This window comes from Pleurodeles waltl, chromosome 11 (genome assembly GCF_031143425.1).
Source record: "Pleurodeles waltl isolate 20211129_DDA chromosome 11, aPleWal1.hap1.20221129, whole genome shotgun sequence".
Taxonomy (NCBI): Eukaryota; Metazoa; Chordata; class Amphibia; order Caudata; family Salamandridae; genus Pleurodeles; species Pleurodeles waltl.
Genome location: NC_090450.1, coordinates 916,908,443 through 916,932,058, shown reverse-complemented (window position 1 = coordinate 916,932,058; position 23,616 = coordinate 916,908,443). Strand labels below are relative to the sequence as shown.

The window sequence follows — 23,616 nt, the reverse complement described above, 5'->3', positions numbered from 1 at the left end:
AGTCGGACTCTGTCTGAGTGGTAGATGTGGTCGTTCGGAGAGCATGAGGAGCTCCGTATACCATATTTGTCTGGGCCATCTGGGAGCTATGAGTAGAAGTCGACACCCCTCCGTCTTCATTTTTCTGATGACTCTCGGAATGAGCGGGATCGGAGGAAAAGCGTAGGCATAAACTCCTGACCATCTCATCGAAAACGCATTCCCCCACGAATCTTTTTGGGGAAGCCAACTTGCGTAGAACTGGCATTTCTTGTTCTCGAGAGTGGCAAATAGGTCTAAGTTTGGTTTGCCCCATAATAGAAACAGGCCATTGAGAGTTTTCTGGTCTAGCTCCCACTCGTGATAAGGAATTACTGTCCTGCTCAAGGTGTCTGCTAGAACATTGATCTGTCCTGGCACATGCTCCGCTTTTAGTGAAATATTGTGTTTGATGGCCCATGTCCAAATTTGTTGGGCTAGCTGCGAGAGTTGTAGGGACCTTGTGCCTCCTTGCTTGTTTAGATAAAACATGCTGGTCATGTTGTCCGTCCGGATTAAGACGCTTGAACATTGTATCTTTGGCAAGAAAGCTTTTAGAGCTAAGTGTATTGCTTTGAGTTCTAGATAATTGATGTGGAGCTGGCTCTCTTGCTGATTCCAGATTCCGCTGATTTGCAGGTCCTGGCAATGTGCACCCCATCCTTCGAGAGAGGCATCCGTTGTTACTATGTAACTTGGTGTTTGAAGAAGAAAAGACAGCCCTTTTGAGAAATTGGTTGGAGTCGCCCACCACCTCATAGTGTTCTTCATTAGATGCGTTATGCGAATCTTGTCTTCGAAGGAGCCGAGGACCTGTGTCCATTGTATGTCCAATTGCTCTTGCAGGGGTCGCATATGGAGCCTGCAATCTGGGACTAGCGGAATGCACGATGATATCATTCCGAGCAATGATTTGTAGATGCGGACTGAAACGAACTTTTTTCTGGATAGGTTGTTTGCCAACGAGGTTAACTTTTGTTTCCTCTCGTGTGATGGGTACGCTTTGCTGCGTACTGTGTCCAAAATTGCTCCCAAGAAACTCAATTCTTGTTTGGGGTATATCTGAGATTTCTGGTAGTTGACTACAAACCCCAGGCTGTGTAACAAATGAAGGCAATAGGAAATATGATTTGTTACTTGTAATTTTGAGGGTGCCTTTATAAGCCAGTCGTCCAGGTAAGGGAAGACCTGGATACCTGCCTGGCGAAGATGTGCTGCTACTGGAGCTAGCATTTTTGTGAAGATTCTGGGGGCTGATTTGAGACCGAATGGTAGAACCCGGAATTGGAGGTGCATACTTCCTACCCTGAACCTTAAAAATTTGCGATGGTTGCGATATATGGGGATATGAAAATAAGCATCCTGGAGGTCTAGGGATGCCATCCAATCGCCCGTGTTTATGAGACGCAGGACATCCTGCAACGTTACCATCCTGAACGATTGTTTCTTTAGAAACTTGTTTAGTGCTCTCAAGTCCAGGATGGGGCGCCAGTCTCCTGAGGGTTTCTTGAGAAGGAAAAACCGGGAATAGAAACCCTTGTTCCTTTGAGATAAAGGGACTGGTTCTATTGCTCCTTTTGTTAGCATTATCCTTATTTCCCTGAGAAGTTGGCTCAACCTCAGAGGCGGTGTACCCGATGGAGGGACACTCGGTGGTGTTTGGATGAATTCCAGAGTATGACCTCTGGTCACCACATCTAGTACCCATCTGTCCGATGTTATAGCCTTCCACTTGGGGAAATAAGAATTGATGCGACCTCCGACCTTCAATATTGATTGGGGAGGTGTTGAGATTATCCGCTGGTCATTGCTTTCTGCCTGTATCTCTTGCTCGGGCAGCTCCTCTTCCTCTAGCCGGATGTTTGTAAGCTGCGGCTGGTGGTAACCGATAATGCTGCTGTTGTTGATGGTGCTGATGTCCTGGTCCTGTGGAGGAAGATGTATATTGTGACCTGTATTGTTGGTATCCACCTCGAAAGGAGTAATTACCTCTACCCCTTGCTCCACGAAAAGGTAGTTTTTTATATTGCAGGGTACCTAGGGATTTTGCCGTATCGGTATCCGTCTTGATAGCCTGCAGCATATCATCGACATGTTTGCCAAACAAACTCTCTCCATCGAAGGGCATGTCGAGAACACGAGTCTGGACTTCTGGTCTGAATGAAGTAGCCTTAAGCCACCCTTGTCTGCGTAGGACTGCTGCTCCAGCTAATTGTCGAAAGCCAGTGAGGGAAATATCTATTGCACTGTCTATTATCTCTGCGGAAACCCTTTCTCCCTCCTGCAAGACCTTTTTAGCTTCCACCTTGATATCTTCTGGCAGTGAATCTACAAAAACGGACATGTCTGCCCACATCTGCCGATCGTACCTTCCCAGGATGGCGAGGGAATTTGCCGCCTTGACCGTTACTGCAGCAACCGAGGAGAATTTCTTACCGATATTGTCTAGTCTCCTTCCCTCTTTGTCTGGGGGAGACGCAATAGGTGTAGAGGGGTTTTTGGATCGTCGTTGAGCCGCCTGTGATATAACCGAGTCAGGTTTCGGTTGTGAGACTAAACAGGCCGGAGAATCATCTGGGGCCTTGTATTTTTTCTCTAGCCTTGGCATTTGTGAAGGCACTGTTGCCGGGTTTTTCATTGCCTTCAAACCCTCCTGCCACAAGAAATCCACAATAGGTATGGCTCTTACAGATCTCTTTGATGGCTCTTTAAAGTCATACAAAAAACACTCAGTTTCATGGGAAACAATTTCCAGACCAAAACGTTTCGCCGCTCTCTCTATGATATTATGGAAACCTCCTATGTCTTCTGGAGGAGAATCCACTGGAGCTGCTGGAGGTGGAGATGGTGTGGGAACGAGATAGTCGTCCCATTCACTAGCCGCTGAATCTGCTAGCTCGCCCTCTTCCCTTTCGTCGTCCGACGAGAGGTAAGCTTCCGGAGCTTGGCTAGTTACAGGTCTACTAGCCTGTGGCGTTTCGGAAACATTAGTAGTTTGAGCTTGCTGGTAACTCTGAGGTCTAGGTGGCGTGGACTGAGTTGACGGTGGGAACCTTTTATAGTAGTCCTTCAACATATGTTGTAAATCTGTCACTAATGTGCTAGGCATAGCTAGAGGCGATGGTTGGTTTGCCTGTGGATAAGATGTTGAAGCATAACTATGCTGGTAATGTTGATCCTCTTCTTCATCAAACTCTTGACATTTGACATTTAGTTGGGACGGGCTACTAGCTGCCCCAAACATGCCTTGAACATCATCATCCTCATCGTCTAAAAGATGTTGCGGTGGGTATGGCAGCACCTTACTTGGTGATGTATGCATCGGCAAAATGTCAGATGGCTTGTCCCCTATATTAATAAGGGAAAGGGGTAAGAATCTGGTGGAGTCCTCATGATGGTATGAGGAATGAGCTGGTGAAATGTCCAAAGGTTTGTAAACTGTTAATGCTGTGGTGATCGTAGGATCCATCGTCGACGGTTCCCTCGTCGACGGTTCCCTCGTCGACGGCTCCCTCGTCGACGGCTCCCTCGTCGACGGTACTGTCGTCAACTGTACTGTCGTCGACGGGTCTCTCGTCGACGGGTCTCTCGTCGACGGGTCTCTCGTCGACGCTTCCGTCCATGACTGCGTCTTTTCCTAAGTCGACGGTCCCTTCGTCGACGGGTATTTTAGCGACGACGGTCGCTTCGCCGACGTAGTTTGCGTAGATGGGAGTGCCCTGGATGATTTGTGAACCCAGGAGGCCTCCGCTGTCGACGATGTGGTTGCCGACGAAGCTCTTTTGAAGATTTTTGCAGTAATAATCGTCGTCGATGACAAAGGCGACGACGTCATAATCATCGGTGAGGATGGTGTTGTGAACGTCGACGATACCGTGGTCGCTGTTACCGTCGACACTGTTGTCGACGGGGCGGTCGTCGACGGTTGTTTTTTCACCAAAAAGAGTTTTTCTGACTCTTTTTGTGGTGACAGAGACAGGGATGGTTTCTTTGAGGTGCTTTTCCGGTGTAACGGCGTAGTAGGTTCTGAATGAACCTTTTTTGGTCCATGTTTAACTGCCTCTTCAGTTAAGACTTGTTTAGTCTTTTTGTGCATTTTTCTTGGTGGTTCATCCGCACCTCTATCTCTCTCACCTGTTCTTTTCTGAGGGCGAGAAGTTTGTGGTGACTCTTCGCTGTCTGATGAAGGATGCTCTAAGGCTTTCTGTTTTTGCAGCCATAAGAGAAGTCTACCCTCTCGGTCTTTGAGGGTTTTTTGACTAAAGGTGCGACAGATTTTGCAGTCTCTCACCTTATGGTCTGGATGAAGGCAGTAAATACACTTCTTGTGGGGGTCATCAATATGTAGTCTCTTCTTCCCACAGTTGTCACAGTCTCTGAACAGACCCTTCTTTGCCTTTTCAGACATAGTAAAGTTGTAACTAGTTTCCTGAGAGAAAAAACAATCTTCAGTCAGAAAATAGGAAAAAAACTGAGCAGAGCTCAGGGAGACTCCCTTCACACGACGTGCGGTAGAAAATCTGAGGGAATTCAGCCTCTGTTGGGAGTGTTGGGAGGGGCTGAATCCTGATTGGTTGATACTCAAGTTTGGGTCTTTTCACAAAACAAAGTGGATAGACTGTAAAATACCTTATGAGGCCTACTTGGGCCTACTGGTTTTATTTTTACTGACTTACTGCTTTTTATATATTTAAATTTACCGTGAGGCTCCCACCTCGACGACGGGGATGATTCAAGCATGTGAATCTATGAAAGATCCAATGCTGGAGAAAAATGTTTAATATTCATGATCTACTTCTAAACGGCTACAGGCTTCCCGGGGAGGTGGGAGGGTACATGTGAATCTGCAGCGACTAATGCCACGAACAGATGTACACTGGGTAAGTGACATTTTCAGTTCGATGGCATATGTTGCTGCAGATACACATGTTTGGCATAGACTATAAAGCAGTTACCTCCCCTAAAAGCGGTGGTTTAGCCTGTAGGAGTTGAAGTAGTTTGGAATAATGTTCTTAGTACAGCTTGGCCCACTGTAGCTTGTTGTGCATTTAGTACGTCTACACAGTAGTGTTTAGTAAACGTATGAGGCGTAGACCAGGTTGCAGCCTTACATATTTCGCTCATAGGAATGTTTCCTAGAAAGGCCATTGTAGCACCTTTCTTTCTGGTTGAGTGTGCCTTTGGTGTAATAGGCAATTCTCTTTTGGCTTTAAGATAGCATGTTTGAATACATCTGACTATCCATCTAGCAATGCCTTGTTTAGAGATTGGATTTCCTATGTGTGGTTTTTGAAAAGCTATGAACAGTTGTTTTGTTTTCCTGATTAGCTTTGTTCTGTCAATGTAGTACATTAGTGCTCTTTTGATGTCTAATGTATGTAGTGCCCTTTCAGCCACGGAATTTGGTTGTGGGAAGAACACTGACAATTCTACTGTTTGATTTAAATGGAATGGTGAGATTACTTTTGGCAGAAATTTTGGATTTGTTCTTAGAACTATTTTATTGTTGTGTATTTGAATAAATGGTTCTTGTATGGTAAATGCCTGTATTTCACTTACTCTTCTGAGGGATGTGATTGCAATGAGAAATGCGACTTTCCAGGTTAGATATTGCATTTCACAGGAATGCATGGGTTCGAAAGGTGGACCCATGAGTCTTGTTAAGACGATGTTAAGATTCCATGAAGGAACTGGTGGTGTTCTTGGTGGTATAATTCTTTTTAGCCCTTCCATGAATGCTTTAATAACTGGTATTCTAAATAGAGACGATGAATGAGTAGTTTGTAGGTAAGCAGATATTGCTGCGAGGTGTATTTTTATAGATGAAAAAGCGAGATTTGCTTTATGCAAATGTAGTAAGTATCCTACTATGTCTTTTGTAGAGGCATGTAATGGTTGTATTTGATTGGTATGGCAGTAGTAAACAAATCTTTTCCACTTAGATGCATAGCAGTGTCTAGTGGAAGATTTTCTAGCTTGTTTTATGACCTCCATGCATTCTTGTGTGAGGTCTAAGTGTCCGAATTCTAGGATTTCAGGAGCCAAATTGCCAGATTCAATGATGCTGGGTTTGGATGCCTGATCTGTTGTCTGTGTTGTGTTAACAGATCTGGTCTGTTGGGTAGTTTGACATGCGGTACTAGTGAAAGGTCTAGTAGAGTTGTATACCAAGGTTGTCTTGCCCATGTGGGTGCTATTAGTATGAGTTTGAGTTGGTTTTGACTCAACTTGTTTACTAGATATGGAAGGAGAGGGAGAGGGGGAAAAGCGTATGCAAATATCCCTGACCAACTCATCCATAGAGCATTGCCTTGTGATTCGCGGTGTGGGTACCTGGATGCAAAGTTTTGGCATTTTGAGTTTTCTTTTGTTGCGAACAAATCTATCTGGGGTGTTCCCCAAATTTGAAAGTAGTTGTTCAGAACTTGGGGGTGAATTTCCCATTCGTGGACTTGTTGGTGGTCTCGCGAAAGGTTGTCTGCTAGTTGGTTTTGTATTCCTGGAATAAATTGTGCTATTAGGCGAATGTTGTTGTGAATCGCCCACTGCCATATTTTTTGTGTTAGGAGGCACAATTGTGTTGAGTGTGTTCCTCCTTGTTTGTTTAAATAATACATTGTTGTCATGTTGTCTGTTTTGACAAGAATGTATTTGTGTGTTATTATGGGTTGAAAGGCTTTTAACGCTAGAAACACTGCTAACAGTTCTAGGTAATTGATATGAAATTTTGTTTGGTGTATATCCCATTGTCCTTGAATGCTGTGGTGATTGAGGTGTGCTCCCCACCCTGTCATGGAAGCATCTGTTGTTATAACGTGTTGAGGCACTGGGTCCTGAAATGTCCGCCCTTTGTTTAAATTTTTGCTGTTCCACCATAGAAGCGAGAGGTATGTTTGGCGGTCTACCAACACCAGATCTTGAAGTTGACCCTGTGCCTGTGACCATTGTGATGCTAGGCACTGTTGTAAGGGTCGCATGTGTAGTCTTGCGTTTGGGACAATGGCTATGCATGATGACATCATGCCTAGAAGTTTTAGCACAAATTTTGCTTGTATCTTTTGGTTTGGAAACATAGCACTTATTACCTTGTGGAATGCCTGCACTCTTTGTGGACTTGGAGTGGCAATTCCCTTTGATGTGTTGATGGTTGCTCCTAGATATTGTTGTGTCTGACACGGTTCTAGGTGTGATTTTGTATAGTTGATGGAAAACCCCAGTTTGTGAAGGGTTTGTATGACACATGTGGTGTCGTTTGCGCATTTTTTTACTGTGTTGGTCTTGATTAGCCAATCGTCTAGGTAAGGGAACACATGTATCTGTTGTCTCCTGATGTGTGCTGCTACTACTGCTAGACATTTTGTGAACACTCTTGGTGCAGTTGTTATTCCGAATGGCAACACTTTGAATTGGTAATGTATTCCTTTGAATACGAACCTTAGGTACTTTCTGTGAGAAGGGTGTATTGGTATATGAAAGTACGCATCCTTTAGGTCTAATGTGGTCATGTAATCTTGCTGTTTGAGCAGTGGAATGATGTCTTGTAGTGTGACCATGTGAAAATGGTCCGATAAGATGTAGGTATTTAGTGTCCTGAGATCTAATATTGGTCTTAATGTTTTGTCTTTTTTTGGAATTAGAAAGTACAGGGAGTAAACTCCTGTGTTTTTTTGTTGTACTGGTACTAACTCTATTGCATCCTTTTGCAGTAGTGCTTGGACTTCTAGTCCTAAAAGTTCTAAATGTTGTGGTGACATTTTGCGTGTTTTGGGAGGGATGTTTGGTGGGAATTTGTGGAATTCTATGCAATAGCCATGTTGGATTATTGCTAATACCCAACTGTCTGTTGTAATCTGTTGCCAAGATTGGTAGAATTGGCTTAGTCTTCCCCCCACTGGTGTTGAGTGAAGGGGTTGCGTGACTTGAAAGTCACTGTTTAGGTGGAGGTGTTTTTGGAGTCTGGAATCTTCCCCTACTCCTTGGGAATTGACCCCCTCTATATCCCCTGAAACCTCCCCTTTGGAAGGAACCCTGATGTGGTGTCTGTGGGTTGGCCACGAAACCCCCCTCTAAATGTAGTTTTTCTAAAAGAGCCTCTGCTCTGCGGGGAGTAGAGTGCGCCCATGGCCTTGGCCGTGTCTGTGTCCTTTTTAAGTTTTTCAATGGCTGTGTCCACTTCAGTGCCAAAAAGTTGTTTTTCGTTGAAGGGCATATTAAGGACAGCCTGCTGGATTTCAGGTTTGAAGCCTGAAGTGCGGAGCCAAGCGTGTCTCCTTATGGTGACAGCAGTGTTGACTGTTCTCGCTGCAGTATCGGCTGCGTCCAGTGAAGAGCGGATTTGATTGTTTGAGATCGTTTGTCCCTCTTCAACTATTTGCTGCGCCCTTTTGTGGTATTCTTGGGGAAGATGGTCTACGAGAAGTTGCATCTCATCCCAGTGAGCGCGGTCATATCTGGCCAGCAGCGCTTGAGAATTTGCGATGCGCCACTGGTTGGCTGCTTGTGATGCTACTCTTTTTCCTGCCGCATCAAATTTTCTGCTTTCTTTGTCCGGAGGTGGGGCGTCGCCAGATGTATGGGAATTTGCTCTTTTGCGAGCTGCCCCTACTACTACGGAGTCAGGTGGTAACTGCGAAGTAATAAACACTGGATCTGTGGGTGGTGGTTTGTATTTTTTATCCACCCTTGGGGTGATGGCTCTTGATTTTACGGGCTCTTCAAAAATTTGTTTTGCGTGCCGTAACATCCCTGGTAGCATTGGGAGACATTGATATTGGCTATGTGTAGCCGAGAGGGTGTTAAATAAAAAGTCATCCTCTATAGGATCGGAATGCAGTTGGACATTGTGGAATTCTGCAGCCCTAGCCACCAGTTGTGAGTATGAGGTACTGTCCTCTGGCGGTGACGGCTTTGTGGGGTATGAATCTGGATCATTGTCCGGCACTGGGGTGTCGTATAGGTCCCAAGCGTCTTGATCCTGATTATCTTGACTTATGGTAGTTTGCGCTGGTGAGTGCATTTGTGGCGGTGTTTGTGCCGGCGATGCCTGTTGTGGTGGAGAGGGCGGAGGCGTGACTTTTTTAACCACTTTGGCTTGTGGTTGTGCGCCATCCTTGAGGAGACCGATCCTTCTTTTCCTCATTATTGGGGGAAGGGTTGATATCTTCCCTGTGTCTTGCTGGATGTACAGTCTCTTTTGTGTGTAGTCTGATTCTACACTTTGGAGCTCTTGTCCAAATCTGTGCATCTGGCCACTTATTCCTTGTTCCTCTGTGTAGGATGAAGGTGTGGAATTTTTCGGCGCCGAGAGAGAATCTTTTTTCGGTTTCGGCACCGACAGAATTTTTGTTCCTTTCGGCATGGATTCTCGGTGCCGATGTTTTTCGGTGCCAGTATCTTGTTTTTGTCTCTCGGAGCCGCTATCTCGGCTCCAAGGTTGCTCCATGGCGGTCCCTCGACCGGAGTCGGGTGTCTTCGCTATGGGCGTGCCCTTTTTCGGCGCCTTCGACGGGTCGCCTGTTTTATCGGTCGAGCCATGGCCTGTTGGCAGTGGCGTCCCCTGGGCTTTCGTTTTCTCGATGGTTTTACTTTTCGACGTCTTACTCACAGTTTGTTGCTGTTGTTCGACGTCGGAGTCTCCGTATTCTGAGTCCGGAACCGAGAATGTTTCCTCTTCGTCGTCGAAACGTTGTTTTGTCGGCGTGGACGCCATTTGTAGACGCCTGGCTCTTCGGTCCCGGAGTGTTTTTCTGGACCGGAAGGCTCGACAGGCCTCACAGGTATCCTCCTTGTGCTCGGGGGACAAGCACAAGTTACAGACCAAGTGCTGATCTGTATAAGGATACTTACTGTGACATTTTGGGCAGAAACGGAACGGGGTCCGTTCCATCGGCTTCGATGTTGCACGCGGTCGGGCCGACCAGGTCCCGATGGGGGAATCGAAGCTACCCCAAAGTCTTCCGATGATCGGTGTCGATGTACCTAACTATCCCGATACCGAACGGAACAATACCGACGCTTTCTTCTGAGATTCTGACTAACTTTCCGAACCGAAACACGGAGCGAAAAGGAATACGTCCGAACCCGACAGCGGAAAAAAACAATCTAAGATGGAGTCGACGCCCATGCGCAATGGAGCCGAAGAGGGAGGAGTCCTTCGGTCCCGTGACCAAAAAAGACTTCTTCGAAGAAAAACAACTTGTAATACTCCGAGCCCAACACCAGGCAGCGGACTGTGCCAAACATGTGTATCTGCAGCAACATATGCCATCGAACATATGTTTTCTTAGTTTATTTTAAGAACCACAGGTTCAACTTTTACATGTAATACTTCAAATGAAAGGTACTGCAGGTAAGTACTTTAGGAACTTTGAATAATCACAATAGCATATATACTTTTCAAATAAATCACATATAGCTATTTTAAAACTAGACAGTGCCATTTTCACAGTTCCTAGGGGAGGTAAGTATTTGTTAGTTCTTGCAGGTAAGTAAACCACCTGCGGGGTTCAAGTTTGGGTCCAAGGTAGCCCACCGTTGGGGGTTCAGAGCAACCCCAAAGTTACCACACCAGCAGCTCAGGGCCGGTCAGGTGCAGAGTTCAAAGTGGTGCCCAAAACGCATAGGCTTCAATGGAGAAGGGGGTGCCCCGGTTCCAGTCTGCCAGCAGGTAAGTACCCGCGTCTTCGGAGGGCAGACCAGGGGGGTTTTGTAGGGCACCGGGGGGGACACAAGTTAGCACAGAAAGTACACCATCAGCAGCACGGGGGCGGACGGGTGCAGTGTGCAAACACACGTCGGGTTTCCAATGTAAATCAATGGGAGACCAAGGGGTTACTTCAGCGATGCAGGCAGGCAAGGGGGGGTGGCTCCTCGGGGTAGCCACCACCTGGGCAAGGGAGAGGGCCTCCTGGGGGTCACTCCTGCACTGGAGTTCCGATCTTTTAGGTCCTGGGGGCTGCGGGTGCAGGGTCTTTTCCAGGCGTCGGGATCTGGGAGTCGGATAGTCGCGGTCAGGGGGAGCCTCAGGATTCCCTCTGCAGGCGTCGCTGTGGGGACTCGGGGGGGGGGGCGTGCAACTTTGGCTACTCACGGTCTCGTAGTCGCCGGGAAGTCCTCCCTGAAGTGTTTGTTCTCCACAAGTCGAGCCAGGGGCGTCGGGTGCAGAGTAGCAAGTCTCACGCTTCCGGCGGGAAATGCAGTTGTCTTGAAGTTGCTTCTTTGGAAACAAAGTTGCAGTCTTGGATGAACAGGGCTGCTGTTCTCTGGAGTTTCTTGGTCCTTCTAGAGCAGGGCAGTCCTCTGAGGATTCAGAAGTCGCTGGTCCTGGGGAAAGCGTTGCTGGAGCAGTGTCTTTAGAAGGGAGGGAGACAGGCCGGTAGAGCTGAGGCCAAGGCAGTTGGTGTCTCCGTCTTCTCTGCAGGGTTTTTCAGCTTAGCAGTCCTTTTCTTCTTAGGTTGCAGGAATCTGAGTTCCTAGGTTCAGGGGAGCCCCTAAATACAGAATTTAGGGGTGTGTTTAGGTCAGGGATGGCAGTAGCCAATGGCTACTAGCCCTGAGGGTGGCTACACCCTCTTTGTGCCTCCTCCCCAGGGGAGGGGGTCACATTCCTATCCCTATTGGGGGGATCCTCCATCTGCAAGATTCACTCAGAGTCACTTCAGCTCAGGTTGCCTTAGGGGCTGTCCTGACTGGTCAGTGACTCCTCCTTGTTTTTCTCATTATCTCCTCCGGCCTTGCCGCCAAAAGTGGGGCCGTGGCCGGAGGGGGCTGGCAACTCCACTAGCTGGAATGCCCTGTGGTGCTGTAACAAAGGGGGTGAGCCTTTGAGGCTCACCGCCAGGTGTTACAGCTCCTGCAAGGGGGAGGTGATAAGCATCAGTGTGCATTTATTGTGCTGAGAAGTTTGATACCAAACTTCCCAGTTTTCAGTGTAGCCATTATGGTGCTGTGGAGTTCGTGTATGACAGACTCCCAGACCATATACTCTTATGGCTACCCTGCACTTACAATGTCTAAGGTTTTGCTTAGACACTGTAGGGGCACAGTACTCATGCACTGGTGCCCTCACCTATGGTATAGTGCACCCTGCCTTAGGGCTGTAAGGCCTGCTAGAGGGGTGACTTATCTATACTGCATAGGCAGTGTGAGGTTGGCATGGCACCCTGAGGGGAGTGCCATGTCGACTTACTCGTTTTGTCCTCACCAGCACACACAAGCTGGCAAGCAGTGTGTCTGTGCTGAGTGAGGGGTCTCTAGGGTGGCATAAGATATGCTGCAGCCCTTAGAGACCTTCCCTGGCATCAGGGCCCTTGGTACCAGGGGTACCAGTTACAAGGGACTTACCCGAGTGCCAGGGTTGTGCCAAATGTGGAAACAAAAGTACAGGTTAGGGAAAGAACACTGGTGCTGGGGCCTGGTTAGCAGGCCTCAGCACACTTTCAAATCAAAACATAGCATCAGCAAAGGCAAAAAGTCAGGGGGTAACCATGCCAAGGAGGCATTTCCTTACACATGTGCTCCTCACTCTATGATGGTCAGCTTGGCCTCCAACCCCAAATATCCCACTTAACCCTAATAACTCCCCAAATAAATCAAGCTTTTTCTAATTTTCTAGTCAGTCTCTCTGCATCTGTCAGTCCCAAACCTTCTAGTGAGGTCACTTAGCGCCTTTCTTCTGACTAGTCTTTTCTACTGCTCGATTATCTTCACTCCTTTTTCCCCCCATGGACACGACACCATCCTATAGCCAATTCTTTGATCTCAGCCACTGCCCAGAACGCTTCCATAAGTAATTTTCATCTCTGTTCTTCTATAAAGATTGCACTTTGCATCTGTGCGCCGTCTATAATCCTCATGTTGTGGTCAAACCGTTTATGAGTATGCAGAAGAGACAACTGCAAACATCAAAGTTCATAAAGAAGATCTTCATTGTAATAAGATGAAAGAAGATAAGATGAAAGAAGCAGAAGCTTGGTCTTGTACTGCTAAAAATACAACAGCAGATGAATGCAATAAAAAGCCAAGCCGTCACAATTATTAGTATTAACTATTTACATAAGAGCTGTAAGAGGAAACTGATATAGTAAATTATGACAAGAGTATAAAACAATATGACGGGGAGGAAAAAGCCTTGTTTCTGGCAATGGTTCAGTTTTTTTATGTTTTGTGATTAATAAACTGTTTTCATACTGGAATCTAGCATCAAGGAAAACAAAACACTCTGAAAACCTGCAAGAATAGTACATAAACATGCTAATAAAATATTCAATAACTTATTTATTTCAATGGTTTAACAAACAAGACTATAACTCCAATTTAAGAGGAGGAATTTCTCATGAAGTTGCATTAGAATTTGAACAAAGGCAATGTATGAGAGTATTTGGACAATATATAATGTACCTGGAATTACTTTGGATGATTCTATATTTGTGACTTCTTTCTCCATTGCCTGAACATGTATTTCTACATTAGCAGCTCTCTCTGACACCACCAATGGCATGGAGACTGGAACCTCTGCTGGCAATGACACTGGCCCTTCTACTAATGTCACAGGCTCTTCTGCTGGCAAGGCCACCGGCTCCTTTGATGGTTGTGCCACCTGTTCAGTCACTGGAAGTGCCAGGGGTTCCTCCCCTGGCTCTTTTTCAACATCATCTTTAAGACAATCTGTTTCGGGGGGAACTGCCTCTGCTTTCAATAACAATTCTTTGTCCCTGCCAAGTTCTGCTGCAGGTTGACAGATAATCTTTTCATTTTCTTTCTCTTTGTCCTGTTTCTTGGAAACAGAAGATTCAATTTCAGGAACTATGGACTCCTTCAACGTGCTGTTATTCTCTGTTATTGCTGTAGCTACTACTTCCTCCTCGTTCTCCATATCGTCATACTCATCCTCCTCTTCAGATTCTGAGCTGGATTCATATTCAGAGGATTCGTCACTTTCATCAGAAGACTCCACCTTAGATGATGCCACACTTGCTATGTCATCTAGAGGAAGAAAAAGGTTTTTGTTTTATTCAACTGCGATTCCCTAAACAGACTAAAATGCATACTGCAATATTTTTTTCCAAATCACAGGAAAGAACGCATACGAAGAGATGCAAAGTATATGATCTTCTCATCAGACCCCCATTCCATGCATAACGTCCTTTCTTCTAGCAGCAACATAGAACTTTTGTATTTGCTTGCTTGGAGACGCATGACTAGGCAGTGAAACAAAGTTTGAAAAAGTTAAAGGACAAGTTACTTACCTTCTGTAACACCTTATCTGGTTGAGACCATATCTCGCTGCAAATAATTTTGCGTTGAATTCTCCCTACGCATCAGACTGGATCCAGAGGATTTTGATGACCAACACCTGTGTGCCAGTAGGCAGGGTTGATCTGCTCAGTGTCAGTCGACTGCATCATTTGCACCAGAAATTATGTTGTGGGTCCTATATAGGCACCACCCCAGCGTGCTAATGGCAGTTTTTCACGACATTCCACACCAGAAGCGCAGGACCATGAAGAAAAATGATCACTGGTGTGTCAAAAATAAGGCCGTGAAAGGGAAACCCCTGCCTCTAGAAATCAATTCGCAGAGCGGTAAGGATGGGTGGGTCAATAAGGAATCTGCACTAGATTTTATCTCTACCAGATAAGGTGTTACCGAACATGAGTAACTTATCCATCTGATAGAGACTTCTAGCTGCAGATTTCTTACCCCTGAATAGATACCCAAGCAATACAATCCCTAGAGGTGGGACTGCGAACCAGGTTCAAAAGAGAAAAGTCTTGCAGGACCTAACGGGAAAAGTGCATGTCACTACAGACCTGACTGTCCAAGCAGTAGTATTTGGTAAACGTGTGCAGAGATGCCGCCTGATCGATGTCAAGGACTGGAACTTTGCATGCCAACGCAGTGGTCGCAGCTTTAGCTCAGACAGAATGAGCATGCAAACCCTCGGGATTTCGTTTTAGGCCAGTGCATAGCAGATCTTAATGCACAGTATGACCCATCTGGTCATCCTTCTGGAACTCTTTTGTTCAATCAAGGTAGAAAGCCAATGCTCTGTTTGGGTCCAGGCGTTGTGAGTCTCTCCTCTTTCTTGGGCAGATGTGGGGGTGCGTACAAAGCAGGCAAAGCAGCAAATTGGCCTACAAGAAAGGGTGTGAACGCTTGTGGCAGGAAAGAGGCCCTAGTGCGAAGCACCACTTTCTCAGGATAGAAAGGTAGGGCGGCTTAGATAATGCTGGCAGCTTGCTCACTCTGTAGGCAGATGTAACCACAAGGATGGCTGTTATCAATGTGAGAAGCCTCAGAGTACGATTCAGAAGAGGTTTGAAAGGAAAGCACATCAAAAAAGTCAGAACCAAATTCAAGTCCCATTGGGGCATAATGAATGGGGATGGAGGAAACAGTTGTGTAAGACCTTTGAGGAACCTATGTACAATAGAAGACTTAAACAAAGAAAGTTGATCAGGCAACCTCGAAAAAGAAGAAATAGCAGACAAATATCCCTGAAGAAGGACCAGAGCAGAGTCCTGCCAGGCAAGGGAAAGGATGAACAATAGCACCTCAGAGAGAGGGGGGAGAAAGGAGGTCAACTGACTTGTCTGTGTATCATGCCACAAATTTCTTCCAACAGGTGAACACCATTTTGGTGGAGTGATGCCAGGCTACCAAGATTACATTACAGACTTCAGTGGGAAGGTCAACGTCCGTCAACTGCCGCCACAATCTCCTCGCACGAAAGTGGAGAGTGGACAGGTTCAGGTGAAGAACCTTCCCCTGCTGCTGCAACAGAAGATCCTCCGAAAAGGGCAGTCTGATCGGAGGATCGATGGATATGCGCACCAGCTCGGGAAACCAGACTATCTGTGCCCAGTCCAGAATCACAAGGACTACTTTGCCCCCACCATTCTGATCTTCTTGAGAACTCTGGGCAGGAATGGTATAGGTGGAAAAGCATACAGGAGAGCCAAACTCCACTCAAGACGAAAAGCTCCTCTGAGCAATATCTGCCTTGGAAACTCCAATGTGCAAAACTGCTGACATTACGTGTTGTTGACGGAGGTTAACAGATCTAACCAAAGCTCTCCCTACTGCTGAAAGAGACCTTGTGACACCTCCGGATGGAGATACCATTCAAGATCCGCTAGGCAATTTGAGCTGAGTTTGTCCGCTCTGGGATTCAGAGAGCCCACTAGATGTTGAACCACCAGGGATATGCCCTGCTGTTCCAGCCAGGTCCAGATGAGCAGAGACTCCTGACAAAGGGTCATGACCCTACCCCGCCCTGCTTGTTGCAGGACCACATAGTAGTGGTGTTGTCCGTGAATGCCTACACCATCTTTCCCTTGAAAGAGGGAAGAAAGGCTTTCAATGCCAGCTGGATGGCACCAAGGTCCAGCATGTTGATGTGGAGTCCTGCTTCCACCAGAGGCCAGATGCCTCTGATCACCACCTCTCCCAGATGGCCGCCCCATCCCTGGAGGGATGCACCTGTCACTACTGTCACATCTGATTCGGGAAAGGAGAGGGATCTGTCTCTGGCCCAATCAAGATCTGTTAACAACCACTGCAGATATTTTGCAATTCCCTCAGAGATCTGGACAATGTCAGTGAGACTCCCCTCATGCTGCACTCACTGGAACCTCAGGTCCCAATGCAAAGCCTGTGCATATGCCATATGGCATGTGTCACCAGCAGGATGCAAGAGGCCATGAGGCACAGCAGCCTCAATCAATCTTACTGCAATCCAGGCTAGAAGCTGAAACATCCACATCATAGCCTGAATATCCTGCACTCGCCGCTTGGGAGGATAAGCCAGAAACTGCAATGTGTCCAGAACAGCTCCGATGAAAGGGAGCGTCTGAGAGGGAGTCAGGTATGATTCTGGCACATTTTTTGTGAACTTCAACAAATATAGAAGGTTCGCCATTGTCTGGAGGAGGGGAGGTGGGGGAGACAGCCTGGGGTGAGCTTGCCTTTAACAGCCAGTCAGAGATAGAGGAAGACTGAAACCCTTGATCTCCGCAGGTGAGCAGTAACTACTGCCATCACTTTCATGAACACACAAGGGGTGCTGGTAAGGTTAAAGGGAAGCACAGTGAACTGAAAGTGCTTGTGGCCAACCGTGAGCCGGACCCATAATGCTGGTAGTGCACTTTGGGGTCAACTTTAATTTTGAACTGTGGACATCCTAACCCCCTCTCCCCCCCAAAGGCTGGGATCGTAAGTCGAGTACTTACCTGTTAAATGTGTTAACACTTTTCCTCCCCTAGAAATGCATTGATTCCTATGAAACTAACGTTTAAAATTGAAAAGTGTTACTTACTTGTAAACTGCTTTATCTGTAAAACTCAAACAAAGTACATTTGATACATGTCTAATACCTACTTAAAACTGTATGTACCTGCAACAAAGACCTTTAGGTTCTAGTAATACAGTAACAAAATATATTTTTGCCATAAATAAATATTGCCCTGGAGTTAGTCATTGAGTGTGTGCCTAATGTCTTGACTGTGTGTGTACCACAAATGATTTGCACTACCCTCTGATAAGCCTAACTGCCTAACCACACTACCACAAAAGAGAGCATTGGTATTATCTACTTTAGCCTCTGTTACGCCTCTAATAATAATACTGACACACACACACACACACACACACACACAATGACTTAACTCCAGACCAATATATATAGCAAAAAATATATTTTCTTAATGTATTTTTAGAACCACAAGTTCAAGTTGCAGGTTAGGACTTCAATGGATTTGTATTTCACACATGTATCAACAGTACTTTGTTTGAAATCGATAAGTTATTCAGTTTTAGAGCTATTGGCAGTAATCTGTTTTAAAAATGGACAGTGCAATTTTCATAACAGTTCCGGGGGTGAAAGAAATGTTAGTTCGCTTTACAGGTAAGTACAACACATACAGCTTCAATCCCCCGGTTTTAGGAAGTCCAATGGTTGGGGTTCAAGGTAACCTCAAACACCCACCACCAAAAACATGGGCCCGGACGGGTACAGAGGTCAAAGTTGAGCAAATTTAACGTGGACTCCTATGGAGACAGGGGCTACTTGGAATCCGGTCTGCCTGCAGGTAAGTACCTGCGGCTTGGAGGGCAGACCGGGGGGAGGAGAGATTAGAGGAGCAGTGAAGGGGCCATAAGTAGGCCCCAAACACACACCCTCAGTGGCACAGGGGCGGATGGGGACAAACAGGACATCAGGTTTTTAATCCTGGTCTATGAGCGGACCCCAGGGGTCACTCAGAGGCTGTAGGAGAGGTTGTCTCTAACAGACCACAGGCTGGACAGGGAGGAGGGCCGCCTGCTGAACATAGCTGCACCAGAGGTCCGGTTCTCCAAGGCCTGCGGCAGCAGTGTGTCTTTAGAAGTCAGATATCTTCGTCTGGTGCTTCGCGGTCTGAGGGGGTTCCTTGGGATTCCCTTTGCAGGCATCATCGTAGAGAGGTCAACTCAGGTGGGCACTTGCTCACACTCACCTGGGGACCCTCTCTAGCTGGATGAACCACCTGGACATGAGCCATGTGTGTCGGGTGCAGATTGGTCAGGACTTATGTCTCCGGAGTGAGGTGGCAGTCCTTGGTAGGTGTTTTAGACAGGGCCGCTGTCCTCTGGAGTTCTTGGTTCTTCTGGGTTCAGGGCAGTCCTCTGGGGCTTGGCAGAGGTCGCTGGACGACTCACTGTTCTTTCTGCAGGTTCGTTGAAGCAGGAAAAAGGCCAGTAAGGCTGGGGCCAAAGCCTTTGTCTTCCTTCTTCTCTGCTGAGGGTTTCAGCTAAGCAGTCCTTGTCAGGTCGCCAGGAATCTGGTATGTTGGGTTCAGGGAAGCCCGTAAATACTAGATTTAGGGGCATTACAGGTGTAAGAGGACAGTAGCCAATGGCTACTGTACCTGAGGGTTGGGCACATTCCTATCCCTATTAGTCCCTGTCCTTCAAACCAAGAAGGAGGATTATGTAGGGAGGGGGTAATTTCAGCTCTGGACGCCTTAGGGGTGGTCCCAGCTAAAGTGGCCACTCCTTGTTTTTCTTAAGTTTTCAGCTGAACTTGCTGCCAAAAGTGGGGCTTTGTCTGGGGGAGGGCATCTTCACTAACTGGGGTGCTCCGGGGCACTGTAACACGAGGCTTAAGCCTTTGAGGCTCATCGCCAGGTGTTACAGTTCCTGCAGGGGGGAGATTTGAAGCACTTCCACCCAGGGCACAAAGGCCCTCACCCTATGGGGTCAGAAACTAGTCTGCTAGTGGCAGGCTGGCACAGACCAATCAGTCCTACACTAGAGGAGTGGGTAAAATACAAGGGGCATCTCTAAGATGCCTTCTGTGTGCATTTTTTAAATAAATCCCACATTGGCATAAGTGTGGGTTTATTGTGCCTCAAGGGTTGACTTACCTTTGCCAAAGGCATTGCATTAGGGTGCCATGTCGACTTTGCCTTTGACTCCCCACCAGCACACACAAGCTGCAAAGGCAGTGTGCATGTGCTTGATGAGGGATCCCCCAGGGTGGCATAATACATGCTGCAGCCCTTGGGGACCTTCCCTGGCCACAGGACCCTTGGTACCATGGGTACATTTTACAAGGGACTTAACTGTATGCCATGGGTGTGTCAATTGTGGAAACAAAGGTACAGATCTGGGGAAAGAACACTGGTGCTGGGGCCTGGTTAGCATGATCCCAGTACACTCTTTCAAGTCAGCATCAATACCCAGCAAAATGTGGTGGTGGTGGTGGTGGGTGGGGGGGGCGGGAGATAACTGCAACAAGTGTCAGTTTCCTACAAATGCCAAGTCTAGCGAGGCTCTGGATTATCAAGTTTGAAAGTGAACTGGTCCTTAGATTAGTCTGGTGCTTCAGCAGCCACAAACAAAGGTTGTTCAAGCAAATGTACAAAAGCTACAGCAAAACCTTTCTGGGCTTGACTTGGAGTGGGTTAACAAGCCACTTATGTTTGATAATTCTCCTTCTGGTTGATACTCTAACACCAGAGTCCTCACTCTTTGAATCATCCCCAGGCACCAGTCCTTACACCAGGCTGCAACCTTCAACCAGTGAACAATACAGGAACACTCCTTGCCAATACTTTAGACCGCTTTGGCAGACTGGTACCAGGCTGCCAAGATAAGGTCTATTACTTTTGCGGGCAGGTCAAAGTCGGTTGGTTCGCTCAATTTTCATGCATGGAGGTGTAACCTGTAGAAGGTCGGGCGCTGAACCCTGCCTTGTTGCTGGGACAGAAGGTAGTCCCATAAAAGGCAAACTGAAAGCAAGGCAAATACACACTCACCACGTCAGAGTACCACTCTACCCGGCCCAATTCAGGGATATCAGGATGAGCCGAGCTTGATTCTCCCTAATCTTCAGAACTTTGGATGTAAGTGGCAGGCGTAGAAAGGTTTACAGGGGAACCAAGTGGTATTGCAGGCGGAATGTGTACCCAAGAAAAGGTTGAGACGGAAATACCCGCACAGTAAGTACTACACTATATTTTCAGAATGGTAGCGAAAAGATCTACTCAAGGCATGCTCCACTGGGCAACCACTCCTTGAAACACCTTCTGGTGCAGACTAGAGGTAAGAAATAAACTGTGCTCTGTTGGCGGAGTTTTGGGCATTCTGTGTTACGCATGTAATGCAGAGTTCCAGCTAAACTTCACCGATCGATTGCGGCTTGCCAACAGCAAGTCAGTGTGGGAAGATTGGCGAACCCTAGAGCAAATTTTGTACGATAGGAGGGCAGCCACCGAGACTTTTCCAATGCAGGCAGTCGCAACCATTCACATTTGGAAAGCTGCCACTCGAGTAGACAATCTACTCAAACTGAAGTAAAACCAACTCGAGCTGCAGCGCCCTCTCCTGCACCGCATGGTGCAGTTCGTGCTGATTTCTTAGCAAAGAACAAGCTCCTGGCACTAAAAATCATTGTGATGTACCAATCTCCACCAGCTAGTGCAACTCTGTGGAATCTTGTGTAGCACCGTGGAATACTGTAGAGCAGCGGTCTTCAAAGTGTGGGTCGCGACCCCCAGGGGGTTCGTGAAGTCAATCAAAGGGGGTCGTGCACCCCCGGTCGCACTTCTGCAGCCTGGAACTGCCTTGAACTGGAATCCAAAACATTTTCCCTTCGTTTTGGATTCCAGAGAGTGGCAGCTCAAGGGGCTCTCTGAATGGAGGACATTGGAAAATACTGAAACGTCATTGACGACTGTCCTCCAATCAGAGAGACTGCAGGATGAAAACCAGGAAGTGCCGGGAACTGGGGCCATGAATACGAAGCTGTGCAATGCTTTGTAAAGGTGAATTATTGTTGTTTTCCCCTGCTGCCTTGCACTCCGTCCTGCTGCCTTTCCTGGACTTCATCCCTGCAGAACTGGTAAGTAGCCTGGTTTTCCTCCATTCTCCTGCCTCATGCACCATGCTTTTCATCTTGCAGACACACACAAACATACATGCACGCACTTACAGACATACACATACGCTTTCAGTAACGCACCAGTAAAGCACTGGTGTAAACTGACTTTGGGGCAGGAATGATTCTAAATTCGCTTTTTGAAATTATCACTTTTAATAACTAGTTTGTGGCATGGTAAAACAGTGGTGTGTACTTTGGAAGACAACATATTTGCTGAAATAAGATGTGGTGTTCCTGACAGTGTGGCCTTCGGTGTTCCCCATCGTTTCCAGCAGTCACATGACACGGCTCTGTTGATGGGGCGGGGTGGGGCAGAGCAGAGATGCAACAGGCTGCTTGTTCCTTTGAGGCGGTCCACTGTGTGCCATGTTCAGGGTCTCGCCAGAAAGGGTCTTTGGTCCGGGCTGCTAGGAAGAGGGCACAGGTGAGCAGAGCAGGTGGCAGAGAGCCAGGTTTTCAGCAGCCTTCGGTGCTGAAGATGTATGAAAGAATCTTGCAGATGCCGGGGAAGGTTGTGCAAGGCTGACAGTGCATGATTTGAAAAATGAGATATTAACAGAAGAGTGCAGGGGGGCAGGAACAGTGGGTACAACTAGGAAAATAGTTCCAGGTGTTTGTTTTTTCCAAAAGTTTTCAGCTGTGCCATAAGCAGTACGACAAATGAAATGCAAGGCTTTGGAAGGTACCCTGGTCCAGGGTCAGACTGGTGTCGTGGAAGGGTTTGAGATTGCTGCTTTTTTTAAAAAATGAAACCACACAGGCCACACACTGACCTATCAGACCAGCCTGTCGGCACTGCTTGATTGCCTTATAGGGCAGTCCGACTTTGCCCAGGTTAATAGCAGAAGAAAGTTTAACACTAAAGGCGGGGCCGGATCACATTTTCGAGCAAACAGCTTTTTGAATTGCTTCAAGGCGGATTAAGTTTATTTGGAAGGGTGGTGGGGGGGGGGTGAGGGTGGTGATGAGTGATGGGGTCGTTTCCATAGTTGAGTCTGGGAACAGATGGCAAGTGCAAAATGATAATTATTTGTCTTGCAAATGTGTAAAGTTCCTAATTATGTGAAAAAGTAGGAAAACAAAATTGCCTAATTCCGTGCCCTGCCTATGGAGTACCAGCATAGACTGGTAGTTTTCTTTTGGGTTGGCTCTTTACATTCAAAATCTAAACCTCTTGCCCCTGGACATCTCCTGCCTGCAGCTACCCAGCCACCTCTGCTCCAGAGGACCTGCTTATGCAGTGCTTAATTTGTAAATAAAAACGTGCCGGTGCCCAAAGCCCTCCTCTTAAACATGTGGCTGCTGCAATTAAATGTGGGAACACGGATTTCTGAGGCGGCGTAATCCTGAAGCCATCTCAGGCATCTTCAATCCATTTACAGCCACTCCCTGCCCCTGCATGTAGTGTGATAGTGAGCATATATTATGTTTTAAAATGCTGAAATGTGATTTGCCAAAATAATGATACTTTTGCTGGCACCATGTTGACATTGCCATTTATGTGATTTTCTATGGTGGAATTTGCTGTATGAATCCTCAAAGTTTGGTGTGAGCTATATACTTTTGGCGTTTTACCATGTGTGTGGTCTGATTATTGACTAGCTTAAATTTTGGGACTTAACCTGTTTTTCAGATTGTTCTTCATGCTGTGTTTTGCTTAAACTCCAAGAACTTCATGGCAGGTTACTTTTATTCCCCTTTGACTGATCCAGTGAGGCTGCAGCTTTAGTATTTTTTTATTTTTCTGTATTACACATCAATAATTTATTAAACGTTCATGGTTTTATAAGTTAATGACCTTTAATTCCGTTTTTGAGTCATTTTTCGTTATTGACTACATTTTGAAATGCTGTTTTGTATTTTGTCTTTATGGACATATATCCTCATCTGTTCCTGAGGATAACACCGTCCCTGACCCTGCATCTGGTCGCTGTGAGTGTTTTAACTATCATGCAGATTATCTAAGAGAGAGAGCGCACACACACACACACTTACATCTGTGAATCATTTTTAATTTTGTTTTACTATGTTTTCATCTTTAAAGTACAATACATCTTACAGTTGTTAATTTGGGACCTGTAGAGTCCCTCTCAGGCGCCTGAATTGCCCATCTTTTAATTGTACCATTGGCATTAAAGACAATTAAGAAAACCTTTAGAAAATTGGAGAATGTACCT

At 46.6% G+C, this 23,616-nt stretch overlaps 1 protein-coding gene across 4 annotated transcripts in view; it reads right to left on the bottom strand.

Moving 5' to 3' along the window:
* SETD1B (SET domain containing 1B, histone lysine methyltransferase) overlaps positions 1-23,616 on the bottom strand; it is a 314,507-nt gene that overhangs the window by 90,644 nt on the left and 200,247 nt on the right. For all 4 annotated transcript variants that reach the window (XM_069214916.1, XM_069214917.1, XM_069214914.1 and 1 more), the window contains exon 12: positions 13,417-14,001. In XM_069214916.1, coding sequence (XP_069071017.1) covers positions 13,417-14,001 — 585 coding nt within the window. The remainder of the gene's footprint in view (positions 1-13,416; positions 14,002-23,616) is intronic.